Source organism: Chroicocephalus ridibundus, chromosome 1 (assembly GCF_963924245.1).
Source record: "Chroicocephalus ridibundus chromosome 1, bChrRid1.1, whole genome shotgun sequence".
Lineage (NCBI taxonomy): Eukaryota > Metazoa > Chordata > Aves > Charadriiformes > Laridae > Chroicocephalus > Chroicocephalus ridibundus.
The window spans coordinates 21,832,102-21,853,243 of NC_086284.1; the positions used below are offsets into that span (position 1 = coordinate 21,832,102).

The 21,142-nt window shown below is 39.0% G+C and overlaps 1 protein-coding gene across 1 annotated transcript in view; it reads left to right on the forward strand.

Moving 5' to 3' along the window:
- Positions 1-16,298: 16,298 nt before the first annotated feature.
- Positions 16,299-21,142, forward strand: part of RNF17 (ring finger protein 17) — a 54,158-nt gene continuing 49,314 nt past the window's right edge. Inside the window, exons 1-5 of the mRNA XM_063330685.1 lie at positions 16,299-16,375; positions 17,015-17,106; positions 17,800-17,858; positions 18,793-18,848; positions 20,231-20,330. Of these exons, the coding sequence (XP_063186755.1) occupies positions 16,299-16,375; positions 17,015-17,106; positions 17,800-17,858; positions 18,793-18,848; positions 20,231-20,330 (384 nt within the window). The remainder of the gene's footprint in view (positions 16,376-17,014; positions 17,107-17,799; positions 17,859-18,792; positions 18,849-20,230; positions 20,331-21,142) is intronic.

The following is a 21,142-nucleotide window of genomic DNA, read 5'->3' on the forward strand; positions in this document are numbered from 1 at the left end:
TTTGACTACCTTTACAGTAAAAAAACCTTTTTCTCATGTTCAAACAGAATTCCTCATTTTTACATTTGTGCACATTGCCTCTCATCCTGTCACTGGATACCACTGAGAAGCCTCTGGCTCCATCTTCTTTACTCCCTCCCATCAGGTATTTATAAACACTGATAAGACCCCTGAGTCTTCTCCAGGATAAACAGCCCCAGTTCTCTAAGCCTCTCCTCATATGGAAGATGCTTCAAGCTCTTAATCATTTCCACAGCCCTCCGTGGACTTGTTCCAGTATGTCCATCGCATTCTTGTACTCCCCGTCCTTGTCCTCCCAGCTTGTTTTTCCAATCCACTGCCAATATCCTACCATGTTGCTGTGATAACAGCGAGACTGTAACCCTGCAGCTAAATGCAGACCTGTAACTCCTCCCGTTTGCTCCCCATGCTGCATGCACCAGCATACGGGCACTCCAGAGAGGTACCTGGTCATGCTGATTTAGTGGCTTAGTTCAATCTTTGGTCTGATCCTGTGAGGCTACTGGATTTAACCCCAGACAGCAACTAAGCACCACACAGACGCTCACTCAACGCATCCTCCCCAGTGCAATGAGGGAGAGAATCGGAAGGGTAAAAGTGAGAAAGCTCGTGGGTTGACATAAAAACAGTTTAATAATTAAAAAGAAATAATAACAACAAAACCAACAACAATAAATTGTAAGGTAAAGTGGAAAAAATGAAAGAAAAATAAACCTGAACAAAAACAAATGATGCAAATGAAAAACAATTGCTCACCACCAACTGAACGATGCCCAGCCAGTTCCTGAGCAGTGACAGACCCCCCCCCAACCTCCTCCCTAGTTTTATTACTGAGCATGACGTCATATGGCATGGGACATCCCTTTGGTCAGTTGGGTTCAGCTGTCCCGACTGTGTCCCCTCCCAACTTTTTGTGCATCTCCCACCTACTCGCTGATGGGGTGGTGTGAGGAGCAGAAAAGGCCTTGACACTGTGTAAGCGCTGCTCAGCAGTAACGAAAACATCAGTGTGTTACCAACTCTGCTTTCAGCACACATCCAAAACATAGCCCCATATGAGCTACCATGAAGAAATTTCACTCTATACCAGCCAAAACTAGTACAGCTACTCTTATAAACTGACACTCTGAGTTTTTTGCAGGGTCAATATTGTAGGTAGTTACCACAAAATCACAGGCAATAGATAGAGGAGGAACATTATAACGTCCAACTCCTTACTCTAAGCCAGGGTCAAATATTGCTCCTGAGAGATGGGTTTTTTTAATATATTTGTAAGGTGTGCAGTAGTTTAAAATATCAATTATCTCATTAAGTGCTTATCTCTCCTTAACATTTGAATGCTTTTCCATAGTATTTAACCTAACTATTCTTTGGTTCAGCTAAAGTGCAAACTTCATTTAGATAAAGCTCACAGAAGGAACTTCTGTTCCTTCTTCAGTGAATGTGAAGGGAAGTCTCTTGACTTCTTCCTTTCTGATACCTTTTATATATTCCAAGACAATCTTTCTCACTGTTATTCATGTTCCTTTAATTTTCTTTTCATTGGCTGTGCTTTCCTGTCCCCTGACAAGTCTGGCTGCTTTCACTGGGACTCTATCCAACCAGTCCACCTTTTTCTTGATGTGCTTCCCCAAAACTGGCATAACAGAGCAGTGAGACCAGCCAAAGAGAAAAAGTACATTAAGTATCTTTCAGATGACACTTGCCTTGTTCACAATAACATACCATTATGGGGACTCAGATTTATTTTGTGACTTCTAAACTACATAATTTCAAAATCCTTCCATGGAACATATACAGGCCCAGTTTACATCTTAGTTGAGGACATCTGCAATGCAATGTCTGATAGAAGAAAGTGGCACTAACGGTCTTGGGACATGACCTTCCCTCCTAAGAACACCTGAAAAAGGTTGTCACTCAAAGAACAGGTAGGTTAGCAATCAAGAGGAGATATGGCAAAGGCAGGTGACAACAAGTTACATCTATATAGCAACGCATTTGTCTTTCCCAGAAACCTACAGCAACATTAAACCCCCACCCCACAGATTTCCTGCCTTTCTTTGAAGTGAATCTAACTGTAACACTTTGCATGAACATAGTGTATAATATCAATTATCTTCTATATTATTGTTGAAGATAAAGCCTGCAAGAGCCACCCCTGTGAAATAAAACCTGTATGTCCTCAGGTGTTTGTTACAAATTAGTGCAAAAACCTTGCCATTATGAATAACCTGCTTTTTGCATGACTCCTTACTGATGAGGCGGTTCCTCTGTTTCTTTCCAAGGCTAAATGTGTTCAGTCACCCTACTTTCTCTGTTCCAAACTCCCACTAATACAGGCTAAGATCAATGTGAATCACAGACCCTGTATCACTCGTTCATTAGTATGCAGAGATCACGTATCTTCCCAAAAGGGAGAAGCCAAGCGTTTGATAGAAAAGCAGGGTCACACTAGAAGAGGAGGCATGGAAGCAGCACTCCTCACTTCAAGGGCAGGAGCTGACAAAAACCAAGGATGTAACAACGTCTACTGAACTTTGTTTAAAAGGGTCTTCAGGTTGCTTTGTTTATTAAGTAGGTCTAGTTTATGAGATCAGAGGGCAAGATAAATGTTTAAAAGTATAGAAGTAGTAGAAGAAGTAAACTTCCATAGGAGCTATCAAAAGCTTCTGTTCCCACTGCATACAGGTGTAGGAGTTGGTTTATGAAAGTGCTAATGCCACTGTCTTCTACAAGCCTTCTGAAAGCCTTCTACAAGGCTTGATTAGGGGACTAGAACATCTCTTATGAAGAAAGGCTGAAGGACTTGCATCTTTTCAGTCTGGAAAAAAGAAGACTGAGGGGGGATCTTATCAATGCTTACAAATATTGAAATGGCAGGTGTCAGGAGGATGGGGCCAGGCTCTTTTCAGTGGTGCCCAGTGACAGGACAAGAGGTAATGGGCACAAACTTGAGCATAGGAAGTTCCACCTAAACATGAGGAGGAACTTCTTTACTTTGAGGGTGGCAGAGCACTGGAACAGTGCCAGAGAGGTGGTGGAGTCTCCATCTCTGGAGACATTCAAAACCCACCTGGACGCATTCCTGTGCAATCTGCTCTGGGTGACCCTGCTCTGGCAGGGGGGTTGGACTAGATGATCTCCAGAGGTCCCTTCCAACCCCTACCATTCTCTGATTCTGTGAAGCATAGCACTTCTGAAAATCAGACATGTCTAAGCTATTTTTAACACGGTAGATTAATTACATTAAATTAGGTCACCTTGTCATTTAATGATTATTTTCACTTCCTCCTTTGATGCAGCATATAACTCAAACTTTCCTTCTGGGCAGAAGCTCAGATTAGTACTAGCATTATAGTTAGAGCAAGGATAAAAGAAACAAATAAAGGGGAATATCAGCTACATTTGGATTTTAAAGGGAATTACGAATATTACAAAGACACTGTATTATTCAGGCTTGTTCCTCCTTCTGTTCCTCCTAACAATTAGGTACATGACCAAGGTAAGATATTTACAAATTCAGGTGATCTTGGAGGGAAATCCTTCTACGAAATTAGATCCTCCCTTCCCTCTAGTTTACTCTTTAGAATAACAGCTATTACCGACTGCCAAAGTTTTACTATTTATTATCAGCCACCTGCAGATTTCTCTGTTGTGGATTTAAAAATAAAACCCAACAAAACCTAATTTTAAAGTATTGCAGTTGATACTTTATCCTAGGGAGAGAACGGACAGCAATATCCATCAGTCTTTAAATCCCCTTGTTTACTGTACCACTAGACTTTATGTAATGTTGTTTTTCTTCCTGAAATCGCTCTGCCAGTGATATGAAATGATCGCAATGTAATATCCTAAATGTTTTCATCATGTGTAATTATTTATTTTCATGCCATTCTGAAATCCTAGGCAGATTGCCGACTTGATGATCATGTTTTCCCCCACAAAATACTTAACAGACAATAGACAAAAGCCTTAGAAGGATCAGAAATAGAAATGTTTACATAACCTGCCACTTGAATCATCAGAAAGCAAATGCTATCTCTTATTAGAAAAACACAAACACGCTTTTCTTGTCAATGGCTTTTTATTAATTGTCGTAAACCTTTTCCAATTAATTACAGTAATAATTACAAACAGAAAATACAATAAAACAAAGAAAATAAGTAAAAGCCAAGCTGACTGAATTAATTTATACCATTCTTGCAAAACCTGGCAAAAGGCCGACATGTAAATTCAGTTAATGTTATTAATTTAATTGAATGCCTCTAGAACTGCAGTTATATTAATCAAATTTACAGCAATTTGCAAATAAAATTTACACTGTAGGCCCTAGTTTTTAAACTGGAAACCAGTAACAGCACCACAATCCCTTTTATTTTTTAAAAAAATGTAAGATATTATGTGAATATTTCAAAATATATTGTTCAGTAAATTCTCATGCCAGATTGACAATTCTGAAGCATGGCATCAGAATGGATAAAAACACATGACTTCCGGAGCATGGGGATGGTCTCTTTAATACAGTAGCATGAAAAATGCACTTTTAGCTACTCTGCTAAAAGAAAAGATACCAAATAAATGTGTTCTCTGTGGTCAGATTATTTTACCATTTCGACTGAATTCATTTGACTTTGAAAAGTCAGTTGCTGGATGAGCATAAAATGAAACCTTTGCTTTTTAGCTAAGGACTGAGCCTTCAGGTGCCCTTGGCACTTCCACACACTTCTTCAAAGTTTCACTTCTAGTAAGCAATTATACTTTGGTCTTCCCTCAGTCGTGCTTGAAAGCATTAATAAATTCCAAACCCAGTACATGGCTAATGTGCCCAGACAGAAGGCAAGAGAATTTGTACAGGTTGGAGAGAAAACTCTTGCAGGCGCATTATTAGGCGGGATTTGGGTGGGATTCATCTCAGTGAAATCTTGTAATGTAGACGTCTCGATCTCAGCTAGTCTCTCTAAGTTCCCTTTATAGTGAATAGAGAAAAATAGGTGCTTGTAAGTGTGATTAATCTGTTTTGTTTTAAGCATCTCCTTGAGAATGCAAAGACCAGTATTTTAAAAGTGCTTGTTCCTCTTCACTAATTACAAGCGGATGGTCAGATGAATCATGTCCAGGTTGCAAAGATCTAGGAATCCATATGCTTATAATCTGACCCTTGAGGCGAAATAGCAAATGCCTATTATGGTTGCAGACATGACCATCACAAGTAGCAGAGAGCTGGTATTCTCCACTTCTCTGGATCCCATGTCATTCTTGTCAGCTTATTCACAAGTAGGGCTAAATAAGGGCTGAAACGGCACTCATGGAGTGTTTGCAGGGAACCAGCCCCATCTGGAAAACGTTATTCTGCGTGGTCATTTCTGCTCAGAATTCTTCTGGCCCCAGCTTTCTTTAGAGGGTGTCAGCTGGGTGAAAAGGAAGAAGAATAAGTTAGCCAGACACAACAGGTTTTCAAACTTTTTCTTGTGATGAATTTGAGAAACTTCCAGAAAGAATCCAGTGAAGCCATATTGCTGTTTTGCCATCTTCACTTCTTCCCAGCCTGAGATGATAACTGTTATAATGGAGAGCAACATAGCTTAACAGTATTCCGTATAAGCTTTGGAACTCCTTTTGAAGCTGTACCTTCTCATACTACTACAGGAAATCTGGAAAATACAGTGCTCTTATTAGCCTCAAGAATTAGTAAAATTTATGGGCTCTTGTCAGTCCTAAGAAGAGCTTCTAATGCTAGATCAGCAGAAAACAAAAACCCAAGGTAAACAAAAGCAGGTAAAATTTTCTGCAGAGTATTTTGGGGAGGGATGAATACACTTTTTATCAAGCTTGCTCTCCTTAAGTACTTTCTTCCAACCTACACTTTCACAAACACTGAAAGCTGTTGAAAACACAGAAGCTGCTGAACCAACCTGTCTTATGTACTGACATTCCTCAACTGCAAATTCCATACAGAACCTCATCTGAGAGGGACAGCTCTTTAAAAGCCCTTGAAATAAAAAACAAAACAACAACAACAAAAACCCCCCACAAACCAAAAACATACACTTTCAAACCACCTGTAGGTTCTTTCCTGGACTAATAACCAACTCCAGGAGAACAACAACTCATTTTGTGTTTCTAAACATGCGTCCAGGACTCTTTGGACCTATGACCTGCTTGGAAACACTGAAAACAACTGGCCAGGGATGAACTGATCAACATTGCCTGGAATGTGACTGAGCTCCCCTTTGTAAATACATGGAAAAATACTCAGAGGAATTTCTAGCATTTCTGGTTCTATCCTAGTATTTTCCATTATTTTAATTGAAGTCTGCCTGAAAAGTTTGGATTTGTTTTTCTCCTTGTTCCAGCCACTGCTCTACTGCTCCAATCTGGCTCTGTATGTTGTTCAGTTTAGAACAGGTTTCACATTTTCCATTTAGAACTCCAATGATTCCTGGAATATATGTGATTTACAGGGAAGAGCTTCCACACATTATTTCAGCCTGACAAGTGTGACTGAAGAAATAAAGCAACATGGAGAAAAAATCCAGCAAAGCCCTTCCTTCTGTCAAACAGACACTTGGAAATGCTTGAGTTTTTTGCCCCTTGATTAATACATTTCATAAATTTTCATTAGTCTCTGAAATGATACAAACTTGAGACACATTATAAGTATTCACAAACAAGCTCATGTCTGAAATAAATAAGGTACCAGAATGCCTATCATAGGAAATGTAAGCCTGTGCTTTAACTGGTCTTCAAGATTCCCCACTGCATTTCACCAGCAAGCCATCAGCCTTTACTGGAAGGATTAGATCTTCGTGTGAAATAATGTTTTTCCCATTCTCAACTCAAATGCTGTCATCTTTGCTAAAGTTAACGTAACACCCAAAATGCTAACTGGGATGTATTCCCAACCAGGACATACACTAAAATTCAAAATGTATTTCAGCGATGCTAACAAATAGAAAATGTGTAACTACTTAGTCACTGGTATCATAAATGGATTTAAACCATATATAAGAAACTAATCACACACCTGAAATAAGTATATGTGTGTAAAAAATTTTATTGTATGTATACAGAATCCTTTTGTGCCATGACTGAATTTAGTTCTCCAAAAATAGAGGCACTATATTACTCTGCAATATTGATTTATTAGATTCTTGGGGTCAGAATCTATTAGCGTGGAAATAAATGCAAAAATATACTGGTCCATACCAAGAGACAATTTGAGAAAAGTGGCCTTGTCTCTTACTGTGGCCATAAGTTGACGTTTAAAGCAAACATGTAAAAATAGGCCAGTGTGGAATGGTGCTTCCCTTAGTAGACTCTCTTGCTATGAGCATTTAGAAACTAACAGAGCTATAATAGATCAAGTATGCATCAACCTTTTTAACAGTTGTTCTGGTCTAATTCATAGACCACAAATTTGACTGATCATATTTTAACACATTTATAATTCTGTAGGAAGTAAATTTTATTGTTAAATTATGGATTGTTTTCAAAAGTACTTCTTGTTTAATTTAAGTCTGTCATTTTACCATTTCACCAGGTGCCTCCTGGTCCTTACGTTACTTAGAAGGAATAAACAACCACGCCTGTCCATGTTCTTACGGAAAACTCTATCATATACTCTGTTCTTCAGCGACATCCATCTGAAAGGTTATAGCCCATGTAAGCCTTTCCCTGTGGAAATCTCTGCATATTTCTACGCAGTGATTTTTATCTCTACCTTCAAATGCAAAGAACAAAAGTGAATGCTCCTGTTAATGATTTGGAGTAATTTTTCTTTATATGTGATTATCAACCTCAATTTTATGCTCAGCATTATATGAACGTACTAAAAAATAGCTTTTTTCACCAATAAAAGTTATTAATGACATATTTCAATTATTATTCTAGAACAAATCAGAAAGATGGATAAGCACATAAAAGATGAAGCACCCAGCTATAGCAACAAAGTTAAACAGAAAGACTTTCTGTTCATATTTTCTTGTATTTTGAAAGGAAGTGAAACTTAAAATACAAAATATTTTAATTCAAAAAAGGTCTGGGTGTATTAATTCTCATATGCTGTATACATAGCAGCAACAGTTTACACTTTCTCAAATAGCAGATGTGAACAGTAGGTACAAGAGGCATACAATCATAGCTTTCTCTGGGACCACAAATATTCGTGTTTCTTGGATTTTTAATATTATACGTTGTGTAGAGAGTGATAGATTTAAAATTAAAAGTCCTGAGAATTTGCCCGACTTGTTTAGCAGTCGCTTTAAATTCAGATTCTCCATTTGTCATTGATTCCATTTCTTTTTCTTTATGCATGAATAATATGAAAACCTTAAGACATAGAGTCATTTCTAGTAAAATACTTACATATATTTCCTAGAATAGGCAAAATTAATTTGATAGTAATTACAATGCCAGGGACTGGAATGGCTGTGCCACAGGGTGGTAATCCTGTTCGTATTAAACAACATCACTTTTATTGGTAAAGCAACAGAATTCAGAACCAATGGCACGTGATATTTCTTACGGGTACTACAGCCCCTAGTAGCTGTCCAACTCCTTTGTCTACAGTTTTGGACAAAACATCACAAACAACCAAAATAGACAAGGGGAATAGATGACCAAGTAACTAATTAGCTAAAGGTCATACAAGGAGTTAGAGAAGGATTATGGTACTAAACTGTCACTTTATCAGTTTCAATATCCAAGCTCATAACCATCAGACAAAGCCTTATTAACCATAGGAATAATCCATACTTTCCCTTCATCAATCCCCATTTTCAATGCACTATGAAGAATTCTAAAAGCCTTCTTAAGAAATCAACTGTTTTCTATATATTGGTCATAAAAGACAAAGAAGCTAGTGGTTTTTTCTTACAGACAGGTCCAGTAAGGGACACCAAAGCTGAGCAGCCCAGTAGGATGCTGAGAGGCTCATACAGACACACACAGTAAATCTTATTTTCAAGAAACTGCTGTGAGAGGAATCTCATTGCATATTTGTGTCTTGAACTGCTGAAATTTTATGTACAGGCACTGAAAGAATACTGCTGTTCTTTTAACTTTCATCTTGCATGGGCGATTCCAACAAATCTTCTACTAAATTTGGTCCTTAACAGAAGAAGAGCTTTTGGTGGGAGTACTCTTTATCATAAGACTAGATCACTGTATTTACCTCAGCATCCATCGTAGCATACAGACCATAGCCATTGACTTAGAAAGACCCCAAAGAAGAACTGAAAGAAGAATGTCTTCTCTGTCCATTTCAGGTGAGGCATTCTGGCTACTTACAGCCTTTGCATACAAAGTTCAATGTAGGTCATGAGCCAAATCTCCCTTCAGCATGTTTTCCATATGTGATCTCTATGTTTTCTGGAGCGCTTATGCATGTCCCAAGCCTTTGCCTCCAACACCTCCGTTTGTGACTGGCAAATAATTTTCATCTTTGTCTCTGAATAATAAACATACTACAGTGAGGGATGCAGTTGCAATATGTGTATAACTACCTTGGATCCGGTTATTCGGACAGTAATACATGAAAAGACGACACTGCAAGCCTCAGTGTGCACTGTGAAGCTTACCGGGGAGTCTGGTTGCCCAGGTTACCATGTCTTCATGCTGTTGCAAACAAGATCCATAAAACATAGGTGGAGTTGTTCTTCCCATGCATGAGCAGAAATATGGCAGTCAAAACTACATGCGGTCTTTGCAGCACAGTGTACTACACTACCTTCTGCAATATTATATTCCACAGACTATGGAATCACTATTAATATAGTCTATCATCTCATTTGGTTTCTGAAAGCAGTGGCACAGAGAGTCATTCTGGTTTTTTTCCTGGAGTTTATAGTAATTCTGGACTACACAAGCATGTATGCAGTTGAGACATTTGCTTCCAAAAAGCACTGCTCAGCATTTGTCAGTGTTGGGTTCATGTTATTCAAATACTGCTATTCTTTATGCTCTAATAAAGTCTCCTGAAAGCTCCCCATGTACCTTTAGTATTTTTGAAACTGTATTTTAAAATTTTAAAATTTAAAACTTAAATTTTAAAATTTAAATTTTATTGTATTAAAATTAAAAAATTAAATTGTGTAAAATTTAAAAATTAAATTATGTATTTTAAAATTTTAAAAGCAATAAAGGATGAGCTTAAAGTTACATTCAAATAACAAACCCGCACACCAGCATGTTCCTCTCAGCTATGTGTTTAGACCCTAAAAACCTAGAATTCCGCCCCCCACTCCCCCCATTGTACAAACTAAACAATAATTTATGCTCCAAAAATTTGGACTAGAAAGACTGTTTCATGAAGAAATTCAGATGGTACTTTTGCTGTGAAACCAAGTTTCTAAAAGACTTAAAACAAAAGAGAAGCTTGGTTTTCCTAGAGACAGGATTTCATCTTCAATAAACCTAAGAGTGGCTAATCTACAACATGCATTTCAGAAAGATTTCAACATCATTTATACATCTTCAAACACACAACTATAATTGAAAGACCCCAAACAAACTTCAGTGCCTACACAGAGTCTTCAGTCAGACCCCACAGGATACTGCAGTCTCTCTCTTTGATACTCATTTCTGGATTAGGATCCAAATCTGTGCCTTGCTACAGACATACTGAGTTTCAGTGGTTGAAAGCTGAAGTCGGAAAAAGATTTTCAGCTTGCTTAAGAAGTTTTTATTTCCAGATATCTCTAGTTATACTATGTTTTCAAGGCACAATCATAAATTAAAACTGGGAATACGTGCTCAGCCTCGCTACTGCCTGTACCTGGAGAGATGGAGCTGCAATGGCCTCACCTCTGTTAGGCTCAGGCTCCCAGATTTGGCAGCTGAGCACAGCAGGCAAGGGTAACTCATAATCCAACCTCTGGCTGCTATTTCCCCACATGCTAAAAAAAGATGGAATTTAAACAAAAAATACTGTGTTATGCTCATAGTAAAAAGCTTGTAAAATGAATTTTAAAGGATGAAAGCTTGATTCAAGCATTAAAGGTGTCTTACAAAAATCACAGTAACATTTTAAACACTTTTATACCTATGAATTTTCATGTCATCTTTTTACTACTAATGTACCTAAAGGCAGACTCAGCAAATATCTTACACTGTGCAGAAAAACAGATTCTGTAGAGAAAATAATGTGAGTTAGACACCAATGCCACAGTAGCACCTAGGACTAAACTGTCCACCATTACATTCACAGATAGTTGTTGGTTTTAACCAGCAGGGTGGATAAGAAAAAAAGCCTCTGGCATACTTTGCAATTAATTTTATTCGTAGAAAATTAGATAAATAATAGCTACTGAACATAAGCACCCAATAATGACTACTATGAGGACATGCCCATGTAAGAATAGCTGCTGACTGCATTGTTAAATGCAAGGATCCAAGGTTCTCAGTATGAATTATGACAGAACTAAATAGTTACTCAACAGCAACTTACAGATCCAGCTGACTCTAGAAACGTGGCTCCAGAAACACTAGTGAACAAGGGAAGGGTGAGCACACATCTAGGACCAGAAAAATGCAAGACCTAGCCTTTTACCAACAGCACAAGTTTAGATCAACCTTAAATGGTCATAAAAAGTCATTTTAGCACAGTGATAAAAGCAACATATTAACTGAAGATGAGTAAACAATAACTTATACTTGAATGACTGTTGCCAGATACTACAGTATTTGTGTCCAGTTCTGGGCACCTCAATATGAGAGATATGGAGGTGCTGGAGCGAGTGCAGAGGAGGGCAACGAAGCTGGTGAAGGGCCTGGAGAATAAATCTTATGAGGAGCGACTGGAGGAGCTGGGACTGTTTAGTTTGAGGAAGAGGAGGCTGAGGGGAGACCTCATCACTCTCTACAACTACTTGAAAGGACACTGTAGAGAGGTTGGTGCTGGTCTCTTCTCACAGGTAATTAGCGATAGAACAAGAGAGAATGGGTTCAAGCTGCAGCAGGGTAGGTTTAGGCTGGACATTAGGAAAAAATTCTTCACAGAAAGAGTGGTCAGACACTGGAATAGGTGCCCGGAGAGGTGGTGGAGTCACCTTCCCTGGATGTGTTTAAGGCTCGTTTAGATGTGGTGTTAAGGATAGAGTGGAGTTGATGGTTGGACTCGATGATCCCAAGGGTCTTTTCCAACCTAAATGATTTTATGATTCTATGATTCTACAGTTGTAACAATTAACTCTTTATAATGATAGAAACTTCATTGAAGAAAACACCAACTGTAGCATTAGAGCAGAAATTACACACGTTGAGTAATTCTAGAAATCACTAACATGTACATCCTGGCTAACAAAAAAACCTGATGATCTTGAAATGTCTAATCCCTTTCATACTTTAAGTAACCTAAATCTGGGATACTTCAGAAAGATAATTATATTATGAGTCAGAGAGACAACATTTCCCTCAGGTATCAGTGTCTCTGTGTTAGACCACCACATTTTGAGATTACTTGTCTAACTCGTGTAAACCTTAGAAACCAGATAATTCAGTTGTTAATGTTATGTAATTAACATTTCATTGATGAAATCGTACTTCCAATACATCTGCACATCCCCTATCCACAAACTTTTCCAAATCATTGCATTTGGCCCTGTCTGCAGCAATATAACAGGTCTCCTTCCTTCTCCAAACACACGTGCAGGCCCTCACATAGCGATTAGAGAAAAACTACTTTTCTACTTACCGTTTAATCACACGGCCATACTACAGAAAAAAATCCAGTAGCTATTACTTACCAAATAACCAAGATACACATTCACAGAATCTATCATCTAAATTACAAAAAAAAAAAAAAAAAAAACCAAACCAAACCAAAAAAACGCCAAACACTGGCCATTTTTAGTGCATTTAGTCGTTAAATTTTGAAAGCAGAAATTCTTGCTGAGAAAGAGCAAGATACAGGCAATGAGAAAGGAGGTTGCATTTGAAGAAATAACAACTGGCTGAAAAGATGATCTAGACAACATATATGTTTTCAACCTGCATTTGATTGTGATTTTTAAATACAACTACATTGTTTTCACCAAAGACAACAGTCTGTTCAATATTCTCTTTCTAGTACAGTGTGCTTTCTACCACAGACAAAGCTAGTGAATCGCCTTGTGCGAGTAGAAGCAGACAAGTGAGTCCACCCAGGGTTAATCCATGCTGCCATCTTGTGGCTACCCACATTAGAAACAACTGACTTTTCCATTGCCTGCATTTTAAATACTGACATATGAAATTAAGAAACACCAGTAATGTTCTCTGAATAGCTAATGGCACAGAGAGAAAGTGTTCCTTCCTTTCTGGAAAATTACTGTTGTATTTTCAGACAACAAACTAAGATGCGGGGTTTTTCTTCAGATTTTCAGAGTGGTATGAGCACGAAACTGCAAGTGTGCAGTGTATGTTTATTTCTTCTTTCATATACAGGCTGACAGAGCTACAAACAAGCATAATATATGCATGATATATAACATAACATGTATGTATATCTATCTTTTACAATTCTTTGTAAAGGCATAGAGAACAGAACGTGCAGCTATATTTTTACAATTTTGACAAATTCATAAGCAGAAAATGATAACGAGCATTTGTTGCTATAGTTCACTTATTTATTAAATGGAGGTAAAGCTGAAATATAAACAAGGATGAGCTGTCTTCCCACCAAAGACCTAATTAGGCCTAATTAGGCTTCTCATCAAAGAGATAGGTCAGGCTGCTTTTTAGACAATCCTGTACGCTGCTGGTTTAAAATTGCATTGAGACCTTTAACCAAGGCAATCCTTCCTATCATTTCCCTTTCTCTGCTACAGCCACAACAGGTCTGCTGTCACCCACCCTACATTTTACCCCTCAGCTGTTACTCACTATGTTCATAAGAGTTAATTTTTAAGTGGGAGTTAACATAGAATACGGAACATAAAGACAAAATTTTGGGTGCACAAGCATTTCCTCGCCTTTGAAAGAGAGAAAGCGATTTCCAAAGCTAAATTACAAGTTGAGAAAACCCCTGAGATTTTAACTTCATTGCAGTAACTGGCTGGCGAATCCAAGAGAAAAAGAGAATTGGTATTTACAAAGAAGGAGAAGGGGGTTTAGCTCTTATGGGACAGAAAGAGATGGTTAATTTGTCGTCTCTGGAGCATGGGGTAGCTCAAGATGGGACAATGATAAAGTGCCATAGAACCAGCATCTAACCGGAGTCTATAAATTTTCACGTCAAGGAGAAATAAGAATTTCAGTTCCCAGCCCTGTCTTTTGACAGTATTTTGTAGGACTTTTCGGAAGTTGTTTCTGAAAAACACACTACTGGTAACAGGAAGTTATATTGTATGCGCAAGTTCAGCCTGGTAGGTACTGATTTTTATACTCACAAACAGGGTTTCCTACAAACTTTCTGTAGGCCAAACCGCACCAAACACAAGAAGACCGGACACGAGGCACAGCTGTAAGATTTGACAATCAATCTCCAAAAGGATTTTATACAAAGTTGAGTCTAATCAGGTCCTGGTTAACAACGAGGGCTTCTAAGGTTAATTATTTACAACATGAATCACTTTGAGGATAACTTCTGGAAAATTCTGCTGCTCACAAACAAATAATGCACATTCAAGTGTAGATAAACAAAACCAATGCAAACTTGCCAGATTTAGGTGTTTTACCAAAAAGTAGGTGAGGACCTAGCTCCATAGAATTGGCTAATTTTTGAACTTTAGTGCTCCTTTCTTCATGTTTTCTTCCCACTACTCCTGAAATTCTTTTGCTCTTTCAGCAGACAGGACTGTAGACTTCTGCTTTAGCACTTTTCTCAACAGAGTTACTGTTTGCCTTGGCCACACCACTGAAGTACTCCCTATCGTTAAGAAAACCAAGCATAGAGTTTATGTGACTTTTCAAACTCTGCCTTGTCATCCCAGTCAAAACCCCAGCGTAACAAACAGTTACTTAAGACATTTAAAATTAAAGGTTTGGGGTGGAACCTAGTTTTACTGTGTGAACAGTGCAAAAATATGAGTAACAAGTTTTGCTAGGAAACTTACCTCCTGGAAAGCTGGCCTAGTTCATGATTTGGCAAGTGTCTAAAAGCTGCAGGGGGAAATCAAGTGTATTTTTACTTTTAAAATTTAACTGTATCTTGCTAGAGGTGATTTAAACACAAAACTGGAGAGTATATTACTAAATTTATGACAGCCAAACCAGAAGTGTTAAAACACATGCAAATAACGAGAGTGCATGTACAATAAAGTAACCCCAAAGCATGGACTTCACGGCCTCTAGCCCAGGACACACCCTATCTTCAAACACGGACCTCTGATCTCCGGGCACTGGGCTGGGGGGGGGGAGCGAGCGGGGTGTGACCGAAGACAGCCTGGGCAGCGCCTCGCCGATCTGCTGCAGCCCAACCGCGCCCCACGGCGACAAGATGGCGGCGACCGCTTCCCACGCGGGCCGCAGCAACCACCGCCTTCCCCCTGGCGCCTCGCTGTGATTGGCTGCGATGGGCACAAGGGCTGGCGAAGCGTTCGGTGATTGGCTGTTGGGGTAGCCGTTTTTGCGCGCGGTGAGCGGCGCGAGGCTGGCAGTTGTGGGGTTGTCCGTCGCGTTGCGCTTCGTGCTGAGGGGAGTGGCGTCCTGTCCCGTCCCCGGCGGTCTCGGTATGTCTCTGCTCAAGTGTCTTCACTGGCATCGTCGTGGCATATGCAGTGGCGCTCTAGGCGCCGGCTGGGAGGAAAGAGCACCTCTCCCGTCGAGTATCGGGGGGTAAGGGGACGGGGCAGAGAGGAAAAGGGAGGTGAAGGTGATGCGTATAAGCAAATACAGAAGGGAAAATAAACGGCCAGATGGTAGGCCTTAAGGAAAGGAGTCAGGGTCACTATACGTGGTGGATTGCAAACAGGGCACGAACCTCGAGTATCAAGATACTGCAGAAAAGTTATCTTAGTGAGCTTGTGTGATTCAAGGAGGCTTGAAGACCGGCAGTGGTGTCGCCTCCTGTGTCTGGTAGTGGTAAGGTTAGGGGTGATAAAGCCTATCTAGTGGAGTAGTGAAAGACAGGCCAGCTTTCTGTTGCAATTAAAATATTTGCTTTTCAAGGAAAAAACAGGTGTATGTTTTCTATGAATTTTGTGTCTGTGTTTTTTATCTAACTCTTTACCAAGTAATGTAAGTAACCTGTAGTGGTTGTTCAAGTGATGAAGTGTTGTAGAGAATTTGTCACTTTTGGGGGGTTTTGTGTTTGGTTTTTTTTTTTTGGTTTGTTTTGTTTTTTAAAATCAGGCACCATCATGAGTAAAAGAAAAGACTTCCCCTTGGTGGATAACAGCAACGAAAACCTTAACAGAAGAAAAATGAAAGCTATAAGGTATGTGAATTTTGAGATTACTCTAGTGGCTTTTACATTTTTAAGTTCTGATAGTATAATAATCAGGTAATAGTATTGAGAAAATGTAGAAAACATTTCTATTCTGCAGTGTATCCATTTTTATGTCTTAGGTATGTGTGCTGTTTGTGGAAAGTTCTAGCACTTGGAGTAGGTCAGGGAAAAAGAAGTTTTAAATGCATCTGGGGATGTTGTCAAATAGTTACTAGGCTACCAATATCTTGTACTGATCTGGATGTGTATTTTTAAAGTGAATAAATCATTGTCGATCTATTCAGTAAATTCTTAGTTAAATAACTATACAATGAATAATAAAAACTGATACTGTAACAATTTATTGATGCTGGTTCTAGTTACCGTAAATTCTGGTTCTGTCTACTTAAGAGCTCTAGTACCATCTTTATGGATTGCTGAATTCAGTGTCATAGAGGTAAATTGCTCCTCCTCTGCTTAAGAGGGTAACAAAATTTTTGTGTGTGTGGTGTGTTTCATTAACTGCCCCTTCTACATAATGTCATTTAGTAAAAAGTGGACAAGATGAATTCTAAGAGAGCTGAAAGTCAGAATTCACATTTGTTTGACATTCCTAATGATCTTAAACCTTTACTTCTACTTCTGAAGGCAATGCCTTAAGATACTGGAAGAGGATTTTACAGAGCCAGATCAGAGAAAGCGTGATGTATGTCATCTATCAAAAACTATGAGTGTGGAAGGTAAGGCTTTTGGATCTTGATTTTTATTTCCAGCAATCTTGTGCTGGCACAGTATTCACTGTTGATTTATATTTTATATGATCTGTTAAAGACAATAGATGGGCTGCCAGGTTTGATTAATGCATTGTTTATTTACTACACTTTCTGTACTTAGCAAGAACAACTAATACCTTTCTCTTCCCCTCCTGCTGTCTTTCTTGACAAAGCTACTGAAAAGTTTGTTTTAAAAGAAAACTCATTTTTCTGGGATTTTCTGCTCAAGTATCTTTTTCCAAGAGTTGTAAAATTGAGTTGAGTTTGTAGTATATATGGATGCTCTATGAAACTACTTTTTTTCCTGTAGTATAGGTGTGCATTTTAAATGAATATTTTCTTTTGCCTTTTTGCCTTCCTTTTCATATGTTTATCCTCTCCTGAATGTACCAGCAATGTAGTGCAGATAATACCCTAATCATTAAATGCAAGTACGTTTTTGTAATTCCCAGATAATTTCCGTATCTATTTATCTGGACTTCTGTTCCTAGCTTTCGAATTCTGTCATGATAGGAATTTGGACATTGAATTTTATGAACTTGATAAATACTATGTATAAGACTACTCTAGTGATCATGTATTCCTGTTTGTCTCATTGATTAAGATGCCCTGCAATTAACAACATTCACAGTCAAGTTTTTCCTATGCTTGCTTTTACAGCCTTTTATGATAATGTGGAGGATGAAGACACGGGTTTATTTGGTTTCTCTTCTACAGAAGTAAGTTGATCTAGAGCATTCTGTTCAGTAGTTGCTGTGGTGGTCTGAAATAGTGATATTACAGGATCTTCTGCATTTTCATTGAAAGCCATTAAAGCAAGCTCAGGTCCCCTCTGAGGTAAAGGCCTGCACTTTGTAACCACCTTCTCCCCAGCAAGTATTTGCTAGCATTTCTTGTTATGCAGTGTAGCTATGTACTGCACATCTGATGTCCAAAGTCTGGTGTGTATGTATTTTTAAAAAAAAAAAAAAAAAACAAACATCTCCCTGCCAGCTTCCAAATAAAAGGACTTAAAAGATTTTTTTTTTTAAAAAAGCAGCTTCACTTTGCACAGTAGTGCATAACTTACGAATCTATTTCTGTTTCTGCATTTTAAAAAAAGTGCTGTGCTTGTGAATCTTTTCTGTGTTATAACATGCTAATGCTACTCGTTTCACAGAAATCTATATTTTGGACAAACATTAAGTGCTTCTTTTATTTTTAATTTATGCAAAAGATAGGGTGTGGCCATTCTGTTTTTTCTGTTATGATGTTCAGATTTAGCCTTTATTGCAAAATATAAATAAGTAAAATCTTTGGAATTAAGCCCTGTCATTAAACTTTATTGAAAAAATAAGTTGTAATCAGGTTCACTAATGCAATATGTTAGAAGTTTTGCATAATAGTGGGGAAAAATGCTAAGAGCACACAGGAAATCAGCATCCCTTTTACTAGGAGCACTTTACTGCAAAGGTACACTGATGGCTGTGGAGCTTTGGCTTTGTGTTTCTCACACCTCTCATTGCTCAATTCAACAGCACTTGCTTGGAAGCTTGGTCTCACTGAAATGGCGGGGGAGGAAGAGGCAGTACTGAAGTTATAGAACATTTCTTACTGGGTCTTTTATTTAACCGTGTATCTGACCTTGCTTTGCTTTTTCCCCTCTAAATTTAGACCAAAACTGATTTTAAACATGGGCTGTGTGGTGGCAACTTGCAAAGGCTAGCAAGGTAAGTCTTCATTAATTTGACTGGTTTTTATGTGTTTAGATGCCAGACTTGGGGAGAACTTTACCAAACAAGCATTTCCAGACATTTTTCTTGGGCTGATTTTTTTTTAATGTGTTCTTTAAACTTTACTGTGTTGCTTCTATAGTACTAGACAACCATACTGAGAACATAACTTGCTTGACACTTGAGTGCAAATAATATCTAATTGAAAGGCAACAAGAAGCAGATTGGCTTGGCTTGAAAATGTTTGGAACTGAAAATTTTAAGCATTGTGGTGACTCCCTGATAAGGGTTCAGAGGGCAAGTAGAGAACTGCTGAAATGTCAGGCTGTGGTGGGAAGGACTGTATCATTGAAGCACCTCCTTACCCCCACCCCCCTCCTGCTCCCATTGCACCTTCTGCTTATATAACCAGTCACAGCTGTAAAGATTAGATAACAGCAGCATTTTGTGTTATTGTCATATTAAATTGCTTATTTGTCTAGCCTATGTGAACTTCAAGGAAGTCTTAAAGTAGGTGTCTTTCCCTCCGCTGCCATTGCTGTTGAGATTCATGTTGATACAAATGAGAATAGGCCCAAATAATTCTTGCAGATGTGTTGCATGAGAGGTCTGTTCTATATGGAGCTGTTCTGTAAGGGAGGTATAGGAAACTTATCTTCCAAGATCAGTGCGGGTAGCGTGCATCGCTAACCTTGCCCAAAGTAAAATAGAAATTCAAGACTTCATGTATGGCTGTCAGTCTTTGCAGCAGTGTTCTCCAAGTCCTTTCACAGTTCCATCAGAAACAACAAACAGCACAGAAAGAACACAGTGATTCCTTCCTGTAACTGAGCTGGTTTATGCAGACTGTTTTTGTGAGTCTTTACAGCTGTTTAGATCCACGTGTATCTTGATGAAGAGCAGGTATGGGTGATCATACAACAGCATTTTAGAGCCTTCATAACAGGTTGTCAGTAGATGGTTTTAGTGTAATCTGTAAGATTTTAACAGCCTAATCAATATCTGATGGGATATCTAAAAAAAATAATTCCGGCAACAAATGAGAAATTAATCTGGAAGGTTAGTAGTAATGCATTTTACTCTCACTGAGGACAAAAATCAATACCACCTACTAAGGTTTTGTTCAGCCTTGCCAAAATTGTCAGATGAAAAAGAGTTACTGAAGATGAATTTTAAGATGATGCTAGTAGAAAGCAATTTTTTTTTTTTCAAAAATGAGGCATCTGTACTATATCACAGTATGAATTCTACCGTTTCAGAAATAGATATGTGTTTAATGAGAGATTTTTAAATACTCGGATTGTGTCTAAAGTATTTGTGTGAAGTTTGATAGTTAATTTAAAATGTGTAGGTTTTTTCCTTAAAGTTTTCTTTTGCAGGCCCTTCTGTCACAGTACTGAAGAGAAAAATGTTCAGCACCCAATTTCTTCAAATGGTGGGCTGAAGGATAAACCAGCTATAGCTCCATCAGCAGACGTGGTGTGTTATGTGGAATTTCCTTATATTCTCACTCATTTTTGTATATGCATACTTAATACTGCACTTAAAATCATAGAATCTTCATGGTTGGAAAGGACCTTTCAGATCACTGAGTCCAACCATACAGACACAAAAAAACCCCTCTACAATCTGTCACTAGAGTGTGCCCTGAAGTGCCAAATCTGCACGTTTCTTAAATACCTCTAGGGATGGTGACTCAACCACCTCCCTGGGCAGGCTGTTCCAGTGCCTGACCACTCTTTCAGTAAAGTAATTCTTCCTAATGTCTAATCTAAACCTCCCCTGCTGTGGCTTCAGACCATTTCCTCTGGTCCTGTCATTATTGACTTGGGAGAAGAGGCCAACCCCCACCTCTCTCCAACCTCCTTTCAGGTAGTTGTAGAGGGCAATGAGGTCTCCCCTCAGCCTCCTCTTCTCCAAGCTAAACATGCCCAGCTCCCTCAGCCTCTCCTCGTATGACCTGGTCTCCAGACCCCTCACCAGCCTGGTAGCTCTCCTCTGGACACGCTCCAGCACTTCAATGTCCCTCTTGTACAGGGGGGCCCAGAACTGGACACAGTACTCGAGGTGAGGCCTCACCAGTGCCGAGTACAGAGGCACGATCGCTTCCCTACTCCTGCTGGCCACGCTATTCCTGATACAAGCCAGAATGCTGTTGGCCTTCTTGGCCACCTGGGCACACTGCTGCCTCATGTTAAGCTGGCCATCCACCAGCACCCCCAGGTCCTTTTCTGCCGGGCAGCTTTCCAGCCACTCTTCCCCAAGCCTGTAGTATTGCTTGGGGTTGTTGT